Genomic DNA, 15783 nt, shown 5'->3' with positions numbered 1-15783 from the left:
ATTACAAATCTCGCTGTAATTTGGCATGCACATCTCACATGAATTCGAATTATGACCAGACTGCAGTTTTTGACGAATTATATTTTCAATATGTCAATTTTTTATAATTAATTACAATATTTAATTGCCAAATTACATCCCACCAAAACTAAAATTATCATTCCTAAATTCAGAGACTAAAATTACACATTTTCCAATATGGATGAAGGTATAAAATATGGTTTAAGGGTATCAATATTTCCAAATAAATATATTGTGTTAAATCGGAGAAAAGTAAAATTAAAAAAAAAAAAAAGAGAAAACAGAAGCAAAAACATATGCATGGATACGAAATAATGAGTATAAAATACGTTAGGAATATGAAGATAATAATAAATTCATTAAATCAGCTAAACAAAATAAAATTACACCCTAAGGCTAAGTTACACACAACTTCTTCCGTGAACCGCAAGTAACACCGTTTCTGCCTTCTGTCAGACTTCGGGATTCATACCTCATACTATTTAACTTAACACAAAATAATATACTAAAAGCTAAATTATAGCATATGTATTATTATTATTATAAATATTTTTTTATTATTTTAAAATGTCCTTATGAAATTAGTGATTCTTTAACAAATATCCCATAATTAAAAAAAAATATTAGATGATCGTTAAGTTTAAATATATTTATATTTTTAAAAATATAAAAGTATTTGTAATTACTAAATTTTAAAAATTTATAATTTTAGCCGATAAAAAAAGAAAAAACTTTATAGAAAGCGGTGACCGCACTCAACGCCTTTCACAGTGACGCCAGCAATTAAAGTGTACTCACTACGATTCCACGTTTTATAATTCCTTCCTTCATTTCCCTATATAAAAACCATCATATTTGTTTTCGGTTTCCACCATTCTCAACTCTTCAGCTCCTCCCATATCCCCGCCGGAGAACCCCTCTTTTCCATGGCGGAAGAATTTCAGGAGTCTGAAGTTATATTTGGGGAATGCGTTGAGGATGAAGAGAGAGATTGTAGCTGCTGCAATTCTCCGTTGAGCTCCCGGCCGCCGGAATCGAGAAGCTACTGCATTCATAGTAAAGGAAAGAGGAAAAAGCTGAAGGTAATCAATAATAAGAAGAGCTCCGCCCCGATGAATATTCCGGAGCGGAATGCGTGGTTCCGTTACGTGGAGTCGTCGTCGGATATTGAGGGCGACGATGATGGAGATATGGTGCCGCCGCACGTCATCATAGGGCGGCGCGTGCCGGGGGGGAAGGTGATGGCGTTTTCGCTTTGTACGGGAAAGGGGAGGACTCTGAAGGGGAGGGATTTGAGTGAAGTCCGGAATTCGATTCTCAGAATGACTGGATTTCTTGAAACGTGACTTTCAAAACCAGCTTCCGGCCCGGATAAGAAGAAAAGTGAAGGAAAGGGAAAAGAAAAAACACATTTAACTTAATAATTTATTTTCTTGTAATTTTCTTTGAAGATCTTAAGGAATAATATATATATACATATATGTGTGTTTTGTCGTCGTCGTTGTCGTTTGTAACAGAAAGGAAAGCCATATTCGTCGTCTGAAAAGTGAAGGAAATGGAAGAAGAATAGTGCAGAGAATTGTGTATATCAGAGCTATTGGGATTTTGTAGTTTTGTGATGGTTCATTCAGACATAGCATGTTGTAGAGGGTGAGAATTAAGAATCCAGGGTGTTAGATTAGGTTTGTGTTATGGTTCGCGGCAGCCACATCTAACTGATATGCCGCCTGGAAACATGCATATCAATAATTAGTCCCATAATGTGGTTTTATTATAATTTGATTTTGTGACCTTAATGAGTTTTTGCCAAAAAAAAATTATGCCTACGTCTTCGCATACTACCCAAATATATTTAATTAGAAGGAATATTTTACAAATTAACAAAAAAAAACAAGTTTTGCAAATATAGAAAATATGCAATTGTCGAGGGATATTCAAAACCTAATGCGAAGCCTTCATTTTATAGTATGAATGAAATGCTCAAGATTTTTGTCTTCATTTCTTACGTGGGATAAATTGCCTAATGGAGCCGCATTCTCACTCTTACATGTAAAATGTATAAATATTTGAGTTTTACTACAAATACTTTTATACAATAGTAATGTTGGGGTTGCAAGACGACTTTTGGTCTCATGATAAATTAATTCGACCCATTTATATTTATATGTGGAAATTGGTTTATTTTTTCTTTTTTCCAAGTCTTCCTGCATGTCAATTGGCCTTCTATATGCATGATTTTCAACTATCTATATGAGTAATAATTAGTCTTACTTCTACGATAACATCTTCATTTTCTTTGAATATTTACTTCGTTTACAACACATTGATACATGAATGATTTTTCTGTTACTTTAAATTGTTTAGATTCTTGTGCACTAGAATCCAAATCCGCCTTCCCAGGTTTTGGCTATCTAAAGGGATTGGGATGGTGGAGGGATCTGATCAGTTTGAATCGTAATCCAATTGGAGTTAAATTCAGATCTAATCAATTAATAATATGTTAGAAAATTTTGTTCTATCCAATGAACAACGTTTCATGCCCGCGTATGTTGAGTTATATTGAGGAAGTCACAAGGAGCAAGAGCAAGCCATGTGCCTAGCAGGAACGAGGGCCTGGACTCCACGTGCAAAATCATGCAGCTTCTTGCTTGATATAGCTAGAGCAGACATGCATGTCCATTTCACATGTACGCGCAAAACATCATAATTCAGTTTAACTTGTCTCATTCCTAACTTTTTACTGCAAGAAGTAGAACAGGATGTGTGTTATTGGGGTTTATGTTGTACAGTAAAATTAATTATTCGACCAACCAAAAAATAGTCCTCAAATATATATCTTCTGACACACAGAAAGCTTGTGAGGTGGATCAATATCTAAGTAACAATTTATTGCATTGGCACTCAAATACTCGGAAATATTGTAAATTCTAGAGCAGTAATGAAAACAAGTATTAATCTAAATATATGCTCAAAACCATCCAATGTAGGAAAATTTAGGAGTAAAACAGAAAATATCTGCGACAGTCTATAATGCTACTACATCATTTGCACTAGTAGTAGCTCAGAATACTACAACACTATCGAGTGCTGAATCTCATGAATGAACGCCTCCTCCATGGTTAGTTGGGTTGTCTAATCAAATTCATTCTCCCATGTAGGATTCTTTTTTTTCCTTTTCCTCTTTCTTCCTTTTTCTTACTTCTTTTTTTTTTTTTTTGGTTGTTTGTGATTGGGGGTTGGGGAAGTTGGTAATCACTTGTTCAATTCCTCCAAGGTGTTGCTAGCCAGTATACCGCAATCGAGAAAACCTCGGAAGCAGCAGCTCACACAGTATAACGATTCTTGGCATTTCTGTCAAGCCTCTTCGCATCATCCTGCATCATTCACAAGATCAGGTGACTGATACTCCAAGTGAATCCCAAAAGGTTCAGGTCAATAAAACTCAGATGATGACTTACATGGAATATGAAACCAATTGAGTCACTGTAGTCCAGAAACTCTTTCCATTGTCTTCCAATGCTCAACTGCAATAGTTCAAGAAGGAATAAGGCATCACCAAGCAAAACTTCCCAAAAATGCATAACAAGGAAAGGTATAAAAGTGTCCGGTAAATGCATAAGATTTTCAAGACATTATATCCGTTCAGTTTGAAGTTCCTTTATTCTTACTGCTCCGCTTCCACCAAGGCAGAAAGACTGTCCTTTCTACAATCTCTTCAAGGAAAACAGAAAAAAAAAAAAAAAAAGGAAAATACTTAGACAAGGATTTTGGCTGCAGCCCCGGGTAATAACCTCATGAGGAATGTTGCACCTCTCCATTTCAAGAATGACTTTTAGCAGTTTAATCCTGCCAAATATAGAACACTGCCTAGCTCCATCATAAGCAATCATCTCTAATTACACGAAGAAACAATACTCCTAAAAATATATCTAGGTGTATGTGAGTCGTACACATGTTTGGCCATAAGGAAGCAGTAATATCTCAAATTTAGAGAAAAAAACAGGTTATCCATCAAATTTGGTATGTTGAGAGGACATCACCATACACGTTAGAGATCTTGAGGGAGGTCGTTCATTCTCTGCAACTAAATATTGAGAGCAAACTGGACCATAACATAATAGAATTGCTAAATGAACCATGTTATACACCTAAAGGACCTGTCTCACAGGGAATTGATCATTGGAATAATAAGTTCTATTTTACACGTAAACCAACCTGAGCAGCTTCATTCGCAGCATTCTTCGTCCACAGAGCAATTTTCTCCTGCCTAGCTCGGACATTGACAACAGCTCCACATATTTCATCACCATAATCAAATTGTTCTCCGATCATTGCCAACAACTGAATCCAACCCCCAAGGGCAAGCAGAGGGATAAAAGAAAATTCAAGTGAACAAAAAGACCAAAAAATGATTGATAGATTTGAATAATTCTCTAGGAGGGGAAAAAAAAGGGAAAAGCACAAGCATACCGTATACAGCCAACAAGTGTCAGATTTTCCCCTAGAAAAACTAACTGTCCACTTCCCCCCATTGGCACAGACGGGGTCTTCCCATTTGGGCTCGATTTTGTTTTTGAAACAATGAAAGTCTGCTCCCACTGCCAGCTTGCTAGGGTGGTGTATATTGTTATAAACACTGCATGCTGAGCAGAGTAAATATTGTAGTGGCATAATTCAAACAGACACAAGGAACATATGATGACAACTGAAAATGATTATTAAATTCGAACCAAAGAAGTAAAACAGCTCTCTGAATAGCGATTAGAAATAAAAAAATACTGGCAACGGCACATGAATTAGCTCCCAACCTACTCGGATTACAATTTCACTGGTGTTCCTCCGTTAAACCACACATAGACATCAGATTAACCGTATTCATAGACCATCTAATAAAGGTACATAATTCTCATAAACTAACATGTAAAGACACTGAATAGGCTTGCCAGTATAATCATCATTATCTAGATCCAGAGTTTTCTCACAGGAGATTTCGAAACAGATACCCCCAGAGAAAGACATGCCGATCTCTATGTAATTCCAATTAATTTGATTAGCATTATACTCGATGATATCTCATTCATGTTACCAGATAAACCACACAAACCCAGCAAAAAAATGCCTACAAAAGCAACAAAAGCTGACAAACAAACGTATGACCTACAACCAACGAGCTTACGGACATTCAAATATCTAGAAAAGAAAAACTCATACGCACAAGGCATAAAAGAAATATGTATATATAATCCATAAACTCACGCACAAAAAAGAGAACGCATCGGACAACTAAATAAAATCGAATAAACACAGACCTCCAAAAGTCTTCAACGGTGGAGAAGGTATAAATAGGGCGAATGGAGCTTCCCCAAGCCGCCTGTTTGGATTTGGCGGAAGGATTGTCGAACCAGAATGTCCAGGCGTGCTCCAACGGATGCCTAGCGGGCGGCGGCGGGGCGATTTCTTTCGATGGCGCCGTCGCTACGTCTGAATTGCCACCAGCAGACTCCTCTTCCTTAGGGTTCGCCATTGATGATGAGTTTTTCTCGGTCTCCTCCTTAACGGCTGCGGTCGATGATTTCTCAGTTTCTTCAACCATCTCGTTTTTGTTTTGTAAGTTGGGCTTTCAGTTAGTATTGATTGGCGAGGCGGTGTTTGAGAGTTGAGACCGTACTATATATACTGTACTCTCTGAAATCAAAATTACTCTTTTGTCCCTATCTAGATCCGCTTCAGATCTGTTTGGGCGTAATCTCGCTCGGCCTATTTAGTATTGCTTCAAGAAAGCCCAAAACGCAAATATTGCAATTTTTATATTGGGCTTCTTTCGATTCAAATAAATACTGCACATTGGGCCTCCCACATCTTTCTCTTAGCATTTAATGAAAAAAAAAGGTAAATTTCAGCGGACTTTACTACAATTTGTCATAAATTATAAATAATTTTTATTATTTAAAAAATTAAAAATACTTTCTTATTTCTAACGATCGTCTAATAAATACCCACCATAATAATGGTATTTCTAATTATCTAATAATAAGAAAATATTTATAATTATGATAAATTTTAAAAAAATCCGTTATGATTTACCTTGAATTTTTTTTCAAAAACTTTAGAATCATAGTGTATAATGTCATATTATAATTGTGGCTTTCATTGTATTTATTTTCCCAGTGCCTGAAGAATAGCGAAATACATTCTGACTATTTACTTATATCATTACAAACCCACAATTCAATGTATTTTAAAATATTATACACTAACACATAATACAAACCCAATGCATTAAAAACACTCCAAAAAGTAGTCATCTTTATCTTTCTCTCTGTTTATCCCAACTAATATAGTGCATTTTTTCTTTGTCAGCCTGCGATTAGGTGGGCTGGCCCCATACTATTCCAGATTAATGCATGATTTGTATCCGGTCCATGATTGCTAGATCGTTTATCCAGTCGAGCACATGTGTAGGTGATTAAAAAGTCTTCTACCCAATTTGTCCTGATAATTGACCAGCTAATAGTCCAAAATGCCTCTCCTTTTATGCTTAATTTCATCTTTACAAGGCCAATGCAATTAATGTGCCTGGCATCACATTTGACCTAAATTTCCTTTCACTCTCCTCAATTATCTCTGAATTATGGTGGGTAGGTATTATTGAGATTTTGTTTTATTAGGAGGCAATTTTGTAATTAGATACCAACAAGAATCCTTCCTGTTTCCCACTGTTGTTTTCTTTTTTCCTAATTTCAACAACACTCGCAGCGCATGTGGCTGCATACCCGACCTTTTTGTCCTAATCCCCTCAATTATTTTTGCTAGATGCAATCGGGTAATTTATAATTCCATATCCTTCTGTTCTTTATCTGGCAATAGTTTTATTATATAATTTTTTTCAACACAATTAATTCAAATTATATCAAAGCTAGCTACTTAATTAGTTTGGCACAAGGGATTATGTTTTTTTTTTTTTTTTTTGAATTTCAAGCTTTAAAAATAAAAGTAAGTAATTGGTAATAGATACAATAATCAATAACTTAAAGTAAGTTTATACTTGTGTTAATTACTCTACTTCATTGGAACTAATATATATATATACACAAGTATAAAGAAGCAAAGTGGGATAGAAATTGGTTGAGGCATAGAGCGGCAGCAATGGACCCAAAATTAACAAATCTAGGCGGCTCTCTTCCGGTGCCTATCGTACAAGAATTGGCCAAGGAGGAATCAGCAACAGTTCCTCCAAGATACGTGCGCCCAGATCAACATCAACAGCTGGTTCTCTCTTCTCTCGACTCTTCCTTCCCTCAAATCCCCGTCATTGATATGCAAAAGTTTTCAGACATCCATACAATGGATTCCGAGCTTCATGCCCTGCATGATGCATGTCAAGAATGGGGGTTTTTCCAGGTACCCGTCACGTACCTTGATCGGTATTTATGCTTTGTATAAACTTTGAGGACCAATTGAGAATGGTTTCTTTTTGTATGGCAATTTTGGTGCAGTTGATGAACCATGGGGTGGACTCTGCTGTGGTGGAGAAAATGAAGTCAGAAATCCAGGAATTCTTCAATCTCCCAATAGAAGAAAAGAAGAAATTGAGGCAGAAGGAAGGGGACCTAGAGGGCTATGGGCAAGCCTTTGTTGTATCAGAAGAGCAAAAGCTCGACTGGGCTGACATGTTTTACATAGTTACTTCACCAACTTACCTCAGAAAGCCTCACTTAATTCCCCAGCTTCCTCCTACTTTCAGGTACAAACGCTTAATGATTAATGCCAGAGAGAAAAATTATTTAATATCTAACATGTCTAATAAAGAAAAAAATGTATATTTTTAGGGTTAATTAGTTGAGGGGTCAATTAAAGACAAAAGTTGGCTTATTTCTTTTTCTTTTACTTTGGTTTTAGGGATACCATAGAAGTGTACGCATCAGAACTGAAAATTCTTGGCATGAAGATTCTAAAGCTAATGGCAAAAGCTTTAGACATGAAAGCTGAAGAAATGGAAACACTATTCGCACAAGGGATGCAATCGATGAGGATGAGTTACTACCCTCCGTGTCCTCAGCCGGAGCTTGTCACGGGTCTCTACCCTCACTCCGATGCAGTCGGTCTCACCATTCTCCTCCAGGTCAATGAAGTGGACGCCCTCCAACTCAAGAAAGACGGATTCTGGATTCCCATTGCTCCCCTCCCTAACGCATTCATCATCAACGTAGGAGATATCGTGGAGGTAATATTCCACCAAATGTCTTCAAATATTTTCAATTCATCCCATTATGATAGTTCCAACAACTAAAGAACAATACGAATTGGCAGATTGTGACCAACGGTGCTTATAGGAGCAATGAGCATAGAGTAACTGTGAACAAAGAGAAAGCGAGACTCTCCATTTCCACATTTCTGAGCCCGAATCTGGATGGTGACATGGGTCCTGCGCCAAGCCTCATCACTCCTCCTCACACTCCAGCGAAATTCAAGAGGATCGGTGTGGCTGAATATTTCAAGGGATACTTCTCACGGGAACTCGCGGGGAAATCATATCTGGACCTCATGAAGATTTAGGGTATACTTTGCTGTCTGTGGATAACGTCCGAACTTGTGCTGCTATATCGCAAACGAGCAAATTATCCCTTTAAATAGTGGTTTACGTCCTTGTATTTTTTAAAGTACAACAGTTTATCTTTTATGATTTTTTAAATAAAGCAATTTATAAGGAGATAAATTGCTTCATTTTAAAAAATATAGGGAGATAAATTGTAATAATATTTTTATAAAGGGAGTAATGTACTCATTTTTAATATCACATAAGGTAAATTATTATTCCCTCTTACTTATTACTATGCGGCAATGAGTTCTTTATATGTAATAATAATCATCTCAAGTTCAGCAGCTACTTGGAAGTAAATAATTGGTGTAAGGAAATGGTACTAATAAGTTTCTACAATTATAGCAGGAAAAATGAGGCAGTCTTTCTTCTTTTCTTTTAATTTTCTTCTAAGGAATAGTGAGCCATTTTAGATCAGCATATTATATTGACAATTATACTTTCCTCCCCTCTAAAATTTGGTATAATTATATATAAATCTTTTCTAGTAATTGTATTAGACATATATATGAAGGTTACATGTATAACATATGATAGACTCGAATGGAGATAGGGTCTGGACGTCATCCATAAATTGTAAACTACTATATAAACACATGATGATGTCGTTAGAGTTTATCCGATGATCTACAATTCACGTGGATTTCCAATGTAGCTTGCATCTAATCACTTCGTGAAAGGAGCCCCACCTACTATAAAAAAAATAATATCATTTGCAATAATATAATTTTTTTTTGTAAATAAATAGAATTCGTTGTTAATGTATGTTTGACAATGGATTTTATTAAAAAAAAATCTTTATTTACTAATTAGTTCTTCACTGATTTAATTTAGCGTCGAATTTGTTTGTTGTTAATCTTTTTAAAAATTTAATTAACAAAAATATTTGTTTGTGAAATTTTGAAGGAAACTTTTCTATGTTTTTGGTCAAAGCTAGCTACAAAGTTTTGCAGCATTAAAATTCCTTTCTAACTATGGAGAAAATTTTTAGTTTCTAATATTTTTAAATTTAAAATTACTAAAATTTAAAATTCTTATCCTTTATTAATTAAATTCATTGCTAATTACCAATAAATTTACTCTCATTTTATATAATTTCCTAGCTATTGGCATATATATAATTTTTTGTAGTGAATTGAAAAATATGATTGGTCATTTTTTCTTGACTGTACACCAATCACACAGCAAGTGTATTACACTTGACTTAGGATCAATTTAGATCTGGCGGAATTCAATTTGCTTTTTATTTACTCTATTTATTTGGAACTATATATATAGAGAAGCATAGCTTTATAAAGATGAGAAAAGAAGAAAAGTGCGATAGAAATTGGTTGAGGCATATGTAGTGCAGCAGGAATGGAACCAAAATTAACAAAGCTAGGCAGCTCTCTTCCGGTGCCTATCGTACAAGAATTGGCCAAGGAGAAATTAGCAACGGTTCCTCCAAGATACGTGCGCCCAGATCAACATCAACACACGATTCTCTCTGCTCTTAATTCTTCCTTCCCTCAAATTCCTGTCATCGATATGCAGAAGTTTTCAGACATCTATACAATGGATTCTGAGCTTCAGGCCCTACATAATGCATGCCAAGAATGGGGTTTCTTTCAGGTACCTGTCATATCTGTACCTACATATATATACACGCACGCACTTCAAAGTTATTCTTTGTTTGAAGACCAAGAACTATGATAGAGTGATTTTTTCTTCTTTTTAATTGGAGTTGATCAACCATGGGGTGGGCTCTGCTGTAATGGAGAAAATGAAGATAGAAATTCAAGAATTCTTTAATCTCCCAATAGAGGAGAAGAAGAAATTGAAGCATGAGGAAGGGGACATACAGGGTTATGGGCAAGCCTTTGTTGTATCAGAAGATCAAAAGCTCGACTGGGGAGACATGTTTGCCATTGTTACCTCACCAATTTACCTCAGAAAGCCTCACTTAATCGCCAAGCTTCCTGCTACCTTCAGGTACGTACGTACAAGACCGTTGAATGATCACCTATATTTAAAAGTTTCAATTGTGGGAAATAAAGATTATTAATATTTTATATAATTTGGGGTTGATTTGTTGATGATCAACGAAACATATATAGAACTCTGGTTTCTTTCTTTTTCTTTATTAATTATATATATATATATATTAGGGACGCCACAGAAGTGTATGCATCGGAACTCAAAGTTCTCGCCATGAAGATTCTAAAGCTAATGGCAAAAGCCTTAGACATGAAAGCTGAAGAAATGGAAACGCTATTCGCAGAAGGGATGCATTCCATGAGGATGAACTACTATCCTCCGTGTCCCCAGCCCGAGCTCGTCACGGGCCTCTGCCCTCACTCCGATGCAGATGGGCTCACCATTCTCCTCCAAGTGAATGAAATGGAAGGCCTCCAGATCAAGAAAGATGGAGTCTGGATTCCCGTTTCTCCACTCCCTAATGCATTCGTCATCAATATTGGAGATAACTTGGAGGTATTCGATCAAATGTCTTGCAAACCTTTCATTTCATCCCATTTTATATATATATATTCCAACGACTAAAGAACAATATGAATCCGCAGATTCTGACGAACGGTGCTTATAGGAGCATTGAGCATAGAGCAACTGTCAACAAGGACAAAGAAAGAATCTCCATTGCCACATTTCTGGGCGCGAATCTAGATGGTGATATGGGTCCGTCGCCAAGCCTCGTCACTCCTCAGACTCCGGCAAAATTCAAGAGGATCGGGGTGACTGAATATTTGAAGGGACTATTCTCGCGGGAACTCATGGGGAAATCATATCTAGACCTTATGAGGATTTAGGGTGTAGTACTGGGGTATGGTAATAACACCAACATGAGTTTGTACCTAATAAGTTATCAACCATTAGATTACAAATAATACTATGATCATGTGTATATCGCTCGTATCGTGTGCTGCTACATATATTATTGGTTACTATGTCGCTACGAGTCCTTGAAAGAAAATGATATACTAATTTCAGCAGCTGATCGGAAGTAAATATTGGATGTAAGAAAATGATACTAATAAGTTTCTTTTCTTTTCGCTTTTTTTTCTTAACATATCCATGTTGTATAAATAATTTAGGCAAAATTGTAAAATTAGTCCTGTAAATACAGGGGTGGTAAAATTAGGACCATAACTACAGGACTGGCAATTTTAGTCCCATAAATATTGATTTTTTTGACAATTTTTGTCATTCCGACCAAAATTGCCCAAAAACGCGACGGAGAGATTTGGGGCTTAGTGTTCCGACGTCCACATGTGCTCAACTTAAACACTTAACAGCTGCGTGGCTAATAACGTAGCGTGGGCGGGAAAAGAAGCCCTCTTCCCCCTTTTTTTCACCCCTATGTAAGTAAACCTCTATCTCTCTCATATTTTTGCTGCAAATAAAGCTGCAGGGGAAGGTAAACAGTGAAAATGTTTTCATCATCGTCGAGCAATAACTCCACCATTGTGGTAAACTGCTTTTGTGGCATCGGGGCTCTATTGAGAACCTCTTGGGCCAATGACAATCCTAGAAAAAGGTTTTATTCTTGCACAAATTACAAGGTAATAATCTGAAGCGTAAATTTAAGTTTTGTAGATGTTGCTTATTTTTGTTTGACTGCAGAGTGGAGGATGTCAATTTTTTACATGAAATGATCCGCCTATGTATGCTAAAACTTTTAAGTGTCATACCCGATTTACTTATATCATTACATTCTGACTATTTACTTATATCATTACAAAACACAATTCAATGTATTTTTAAATATTTTACACTAACACATAATACAAACCCAATGCATTAAAAACACTCCAAAAATTACTCATCTGTATCTTTCTCTCCGTTTATCAAAAAAATAAAGAAAAACACACTAGAAGTAGAAGTAAAGAAAACAACAATATTTTGGGATGTTTTATTACAAATTTTTTTAGGCTAAATTTGGATTAAGAGATTTAAAATTATGAATTTTAAATTTTTAAAACAAATTCTTTGGATAAATTCTTCAACAGTAAATTTAAATTATATCTAGTTAAATAGCAATACATTTTTAAATTCTTCTAATATAAAATTATTTGAAATTAGTTTTTCAAATTCAATTATAGTCTTAGAAAAGTGTGTAACATATTGTCGAATGAATATCTTGGCTGGTTTGTTTTTTAGTTATCTTTTAAACATACTTTTAATTGGTATTTCATGGACCAAATTTGCAATTAGATATCCCGCCTAATCTAGTGCAATCAGCCGTTTACATTTTTTCTTGTCGGCCCGGGATTAGGTGGGCTGGCCCAATATTATTCCAGATTAATGCATGATTCGTATCCGGTCCATGAATGCTGGATCGTTTATCCAGTCGAGCACATGTGTCGAAGATTAAAAAGTCTTCTACCCAATTTGTCCTGATAATTGACCAGCTAATAGTCCAAAATGCCCTTCCTTTTATGCTTAATTTCATCTTTACAAGGCCAATGCAATTAATGTGCCTGGCATGACATTTGACCCAAATTTCCATTCACTCTCCTTAATTCTCTATCTGAATTATGAGATTTTTTTCTTATTAGGGGGCAATTTTGTAAAAATGTAAACACGTCCCAATTTTAAGTCGATAAGGGGTTATGGTCATGAAAGCAAACCTCTTAAGAATGTTTCCCAACAATTTACGCACAAAGCATTCATATCTTAATTATTCCGTTGCCTATTGAGGCATAGTGCAGCAGCATGGAACCAAAGCTAGGCGGCTCTCTTCCGGTGCCTATTGTGCAAGAATTGGGCAAGGAGAAATTAGCCACAGTTCCTCCAAGATACGTGCGCCCAGATCAACATCAACAGATGATTCTCTCTTCTCTTTCTTCCTTGCCTCCAATCCCTGTAATCGATATGCAGAAGTTATCAGACAAATACTCACTGGATTCTGAGCTTCAGGCCCTTCATAACGCATGCCAAGAATGGGGTTTTTTTCAGGTACCGGTCGGATACAACTACACTTGATCAGTATTTATTGTACTTTTTGAGTACCAAGAATTGTCTTTGAATGGTTTCTTTTGTATGGGAATTATGTTGCAGTTGATCAACCATGGGGTGGACGCTGCGGTGGTGGAGAAAATGAAGTTGCAAGTGCAAGAATTCTTCAATCTCCCAATAGAGGAGAAGAGGAAGTTCAGGCAAGAGGAAGGGGACTTACAGGGTTATGGGCAAGCCTTTGTCGTGTCAGAAGAGCAAAAGCTTGATTGGGCAGACCTGTTTTACATAGTTACTTCGCCAACTTACCTCAGAAAGCCTCACTTAATCCTTAAGCTTCCTTCTACTTTCAGGTACGTACAAACGCTTAATGATCACCTGAATTTAAATTATTAGATATATAGAAAAGTCATTTAATATTTAACGTGTTAATTTACTAAAGAAAATAATGCTATATTTAAGGTGAATTTGTTGATGATCAAATACTAAAGACAAAAGTTGGTTTCTTTCTTTCTCTTTTACTTGTTTAATCTTTGTTTCAGGGACGCCATAGAAGAGTACGCATCAGAACTGAAAATTCTCGCCATGAAGATTCTAAAGCTAATGGCAAAAGCCTTAGACATGAAAGTTGAAGAAATGGAAACGCTATTCGCAGAAGGGATGCAATCGATGAGGATGAATTACTATCCTCCGTGTCCCCAGCCGGAGCTCGTCACGGGCCTCTACCCACACACCGATGCAGCTGGGATCACCATTCTCCTCCAACTCAATGAAGTGGACGCCCTCCAAATCAAGAAAGACGGATTCTGGATTCCCGTTGCTCCACTCCCTAATGCATTCATCATCAACATTGGAGATATATTGGAGGTAAAATTCCATCAAATCTCTTCAAACCTTTTCAATTCATTATCCCATTATATTAATTCCTGGATATAGCATTTTTAGTTCCATAAATTACGTCAATTTTATTTTTTATCTTATTTATTACTAGATTAATACTTTTAGTCCCATAACTTATAAAAATTAACACATTTGGTCCTCTTGCACTTTTTCATCTACAATTTAAAGATGTAAATGTTGCCGTTAAATACTTTTTGTTAGAGAAAAAATTGGCCCATTTTTTAGTAGTAGCATATGAGTGCTTCATTTTACTTATTTGATTTATTTGTGGAAGACATAATTCTTTGTGTTGTTTCTATTTGCTTTTAAATTATAAAAATAAGGAAAGGATATGATTCAATTTTTGTGAGAGAAGAAACAAATCACTATATTTTTTTATCTTAATTTACTTCAAGATCCTCCCATCGAATGTAGTTATATTTTTTCCCAAAAATGATCCTAAGTTGAGAACAGACCAATTTTCTCTCCAGCCAAAAATAGTTAACGATCACATACTAGGCACATGGACTGCACTATTAAATTATAGATAAAAAAAGTGGATGAGGACTAAAAGTGCTAATTTTTATAAGTTACGAAATTAAAAGTGTTAATCTCAATAATAAATGGGATAAAAAATTAAATGAGTCTAATTTATGAGACCAAAAATATTATCCGAATAATTCCAACAACTAAAAACCAATATGGATAGGCAGATTGTTACCAATGGAGCTTATAGGAGCATTGAGCATATGGCAACTGTGAACAAAGAGAAAGAGAGGCTCTCCATTGCCACATTTCTGAGTGCGAATCTGGATGGTGATATGGGTCCGGCGCAAAGCCTCATCACTCCTCACACTCCAGCGAAATTCAAGAGGATCAGGGCGGCTGAATATAGTAAGGGATACTTCTCGCGGGAGCTCGTGGGGAAATCATACTTGGACACTATGAGGATTTAGGGTATACTATACTCTCACCCAAATTCTGATCTGAATCTAGTTGAGTCGCTTCAATAAATTATATAAAAAATATAATATATTTATCGTGTGATTGATATACCTAATTTAAATAAAAAAATTTCATATGGTAAATTATAATTGTCAGCGATGTTGCTTAAGAAATAAATAATTGATGTAGTGAAATGGCTAATATTATGCAATTATAGAAGAAAAATGAGCGGGTATTCTTGTTTTTTTTTTTTTTTTTTTTTTTTACCTTTTCCGTCCCTGAGGGATAATGTGTGATTTTAAATCAGTATATTGTATAGAAAATAATTTTTGTCACCCTGATTATTTTTACAACTTTCATAATTCTCTACTTATAATTTTCCTGACTTA

General features: G+C 35.7%; 4 protein-coding genes and 1 non-coding gene across 5 annotated transcripts; 4 read left to right on the top strand and 1 right to left on the bottom strand.

Moving 5' to 3' along the window:
- Positions 1-877: 877 nt before the first annotated feature.
- LOC105167330 (protein S40-1) lies at positions 878-1798 on the top strand. The gene has a single exon (XR_016066918.1). It is a non-coding gene; the product is annotated as a protein S40-1 (transcript).
- Positions 1799-2960: 1162 nt separating this feature from the next.
- LOC105167329 (eukaryotic translation initiation factor 4E-2) lies at positions 2961-5654 on the bottom strand. The gene is made up of 5 exons (XM_011087000.3): positions 5331-5654; positions 4492-4657; positions 4237-4362; positions 3480-3545; positions 2961-3395 (listed from the first exon to the last, which is right to left on the bottom strand). Exons 1-5 carry the CDS (start codon positions 5612-5614, stop codon positions 3345-3347), a joined length of 693 nt encoding a protein of 230 aa, XP_011085302.1. The 5' UTR covers positions 5615-5654; the 3' UTR covers positions 2961-3344.
- A 1463-nt stretch (positions 5655-7117) lies between these two features.
- Positions 7118-8855, top strand: LOC148787072 (oxoglutarate-dependent flavonoid 7-O-demethylase 1-like). The gene is made up of 4 exons (XM_088884095.1): positions 7118-7422; positions 7518-7765; positions 7921-8245; positions 8332-8855. The coding sequence occupies exons 1-4, from the start codon at positions 7168-7170 to the stop codon at positions 8575-8577; spliced, it is 1074 nt and encodes a 357-aa protein (XP_088740221.1). The 5' UTR covers positions 7118-7167; the 3' UTR covers positions 8578-8855.
- Positions 8856-9905: 1050 nt separating this feature from the next.
- LOC105167325 (oxoglutarate-dependent flavonoid 7-O-demethylase 1) lies at positions 9906-11565 on the top strand. Its single transcript, XM_020695694.2, has 4 exons — positions 9906-10231; positions 10344-10591; positions 10768-11092; positions 11182-11565. The coding sequence occupies exons 1-4, from the start codon at positions 9977-9979 to the stop codon at positions 11422-11424; spliced, it is 1071 nt and encodes a 356-aa protein (XP_020551353.2). The 5' UTR covers positions 9906-9976; the 3' UTR covers positions 11425-11565.
- A 1680-nt stretch (positions 11566-13245) lies between these two features.
- LOC105167326 (oxoglutarate-dependent flavonoid 7-O-demethylase 1) lies at positions 13246-15588 on the top strand. The gene is made up of 4 exons (XM_011086997.3): positions 13246-13573; positions 13676-13923; positions 14113-14437; positions 15163-15588. The coding sequence occupies exons 1-4, from the start codon at positions 13331-13333 to the stop codon at positions 15403-15405; spliced, it is 1059 nt and encodes a 352-aa protein (XP_011085299.1). The 5' UTR covers positions 13246-13330; the 3' UTR covers positions 15406-15588.
- The last annotated feature ends 195 nt before the right edge of the window (positions 15589-15783 follow it).

This window comes from Sesamum indicum, linkage group LG8 (assembly GCF_026168435.1).
Source record: "Sesamum indicum cultivar Baizhima isolate 11 linkage group LG8, ASM2616843v1, whole genome shotgun sequence".
NCBI classification, from domain to species: Eukaryota; Viridiplantae; Streptophyta; class Magnoliopsida; order Lamiales; family Pedaliaceae; genus Sesamum; species Sesamum indicum.
This window is presented reverse-complemented; position numbering and strand designations above follow the sequence as displayed.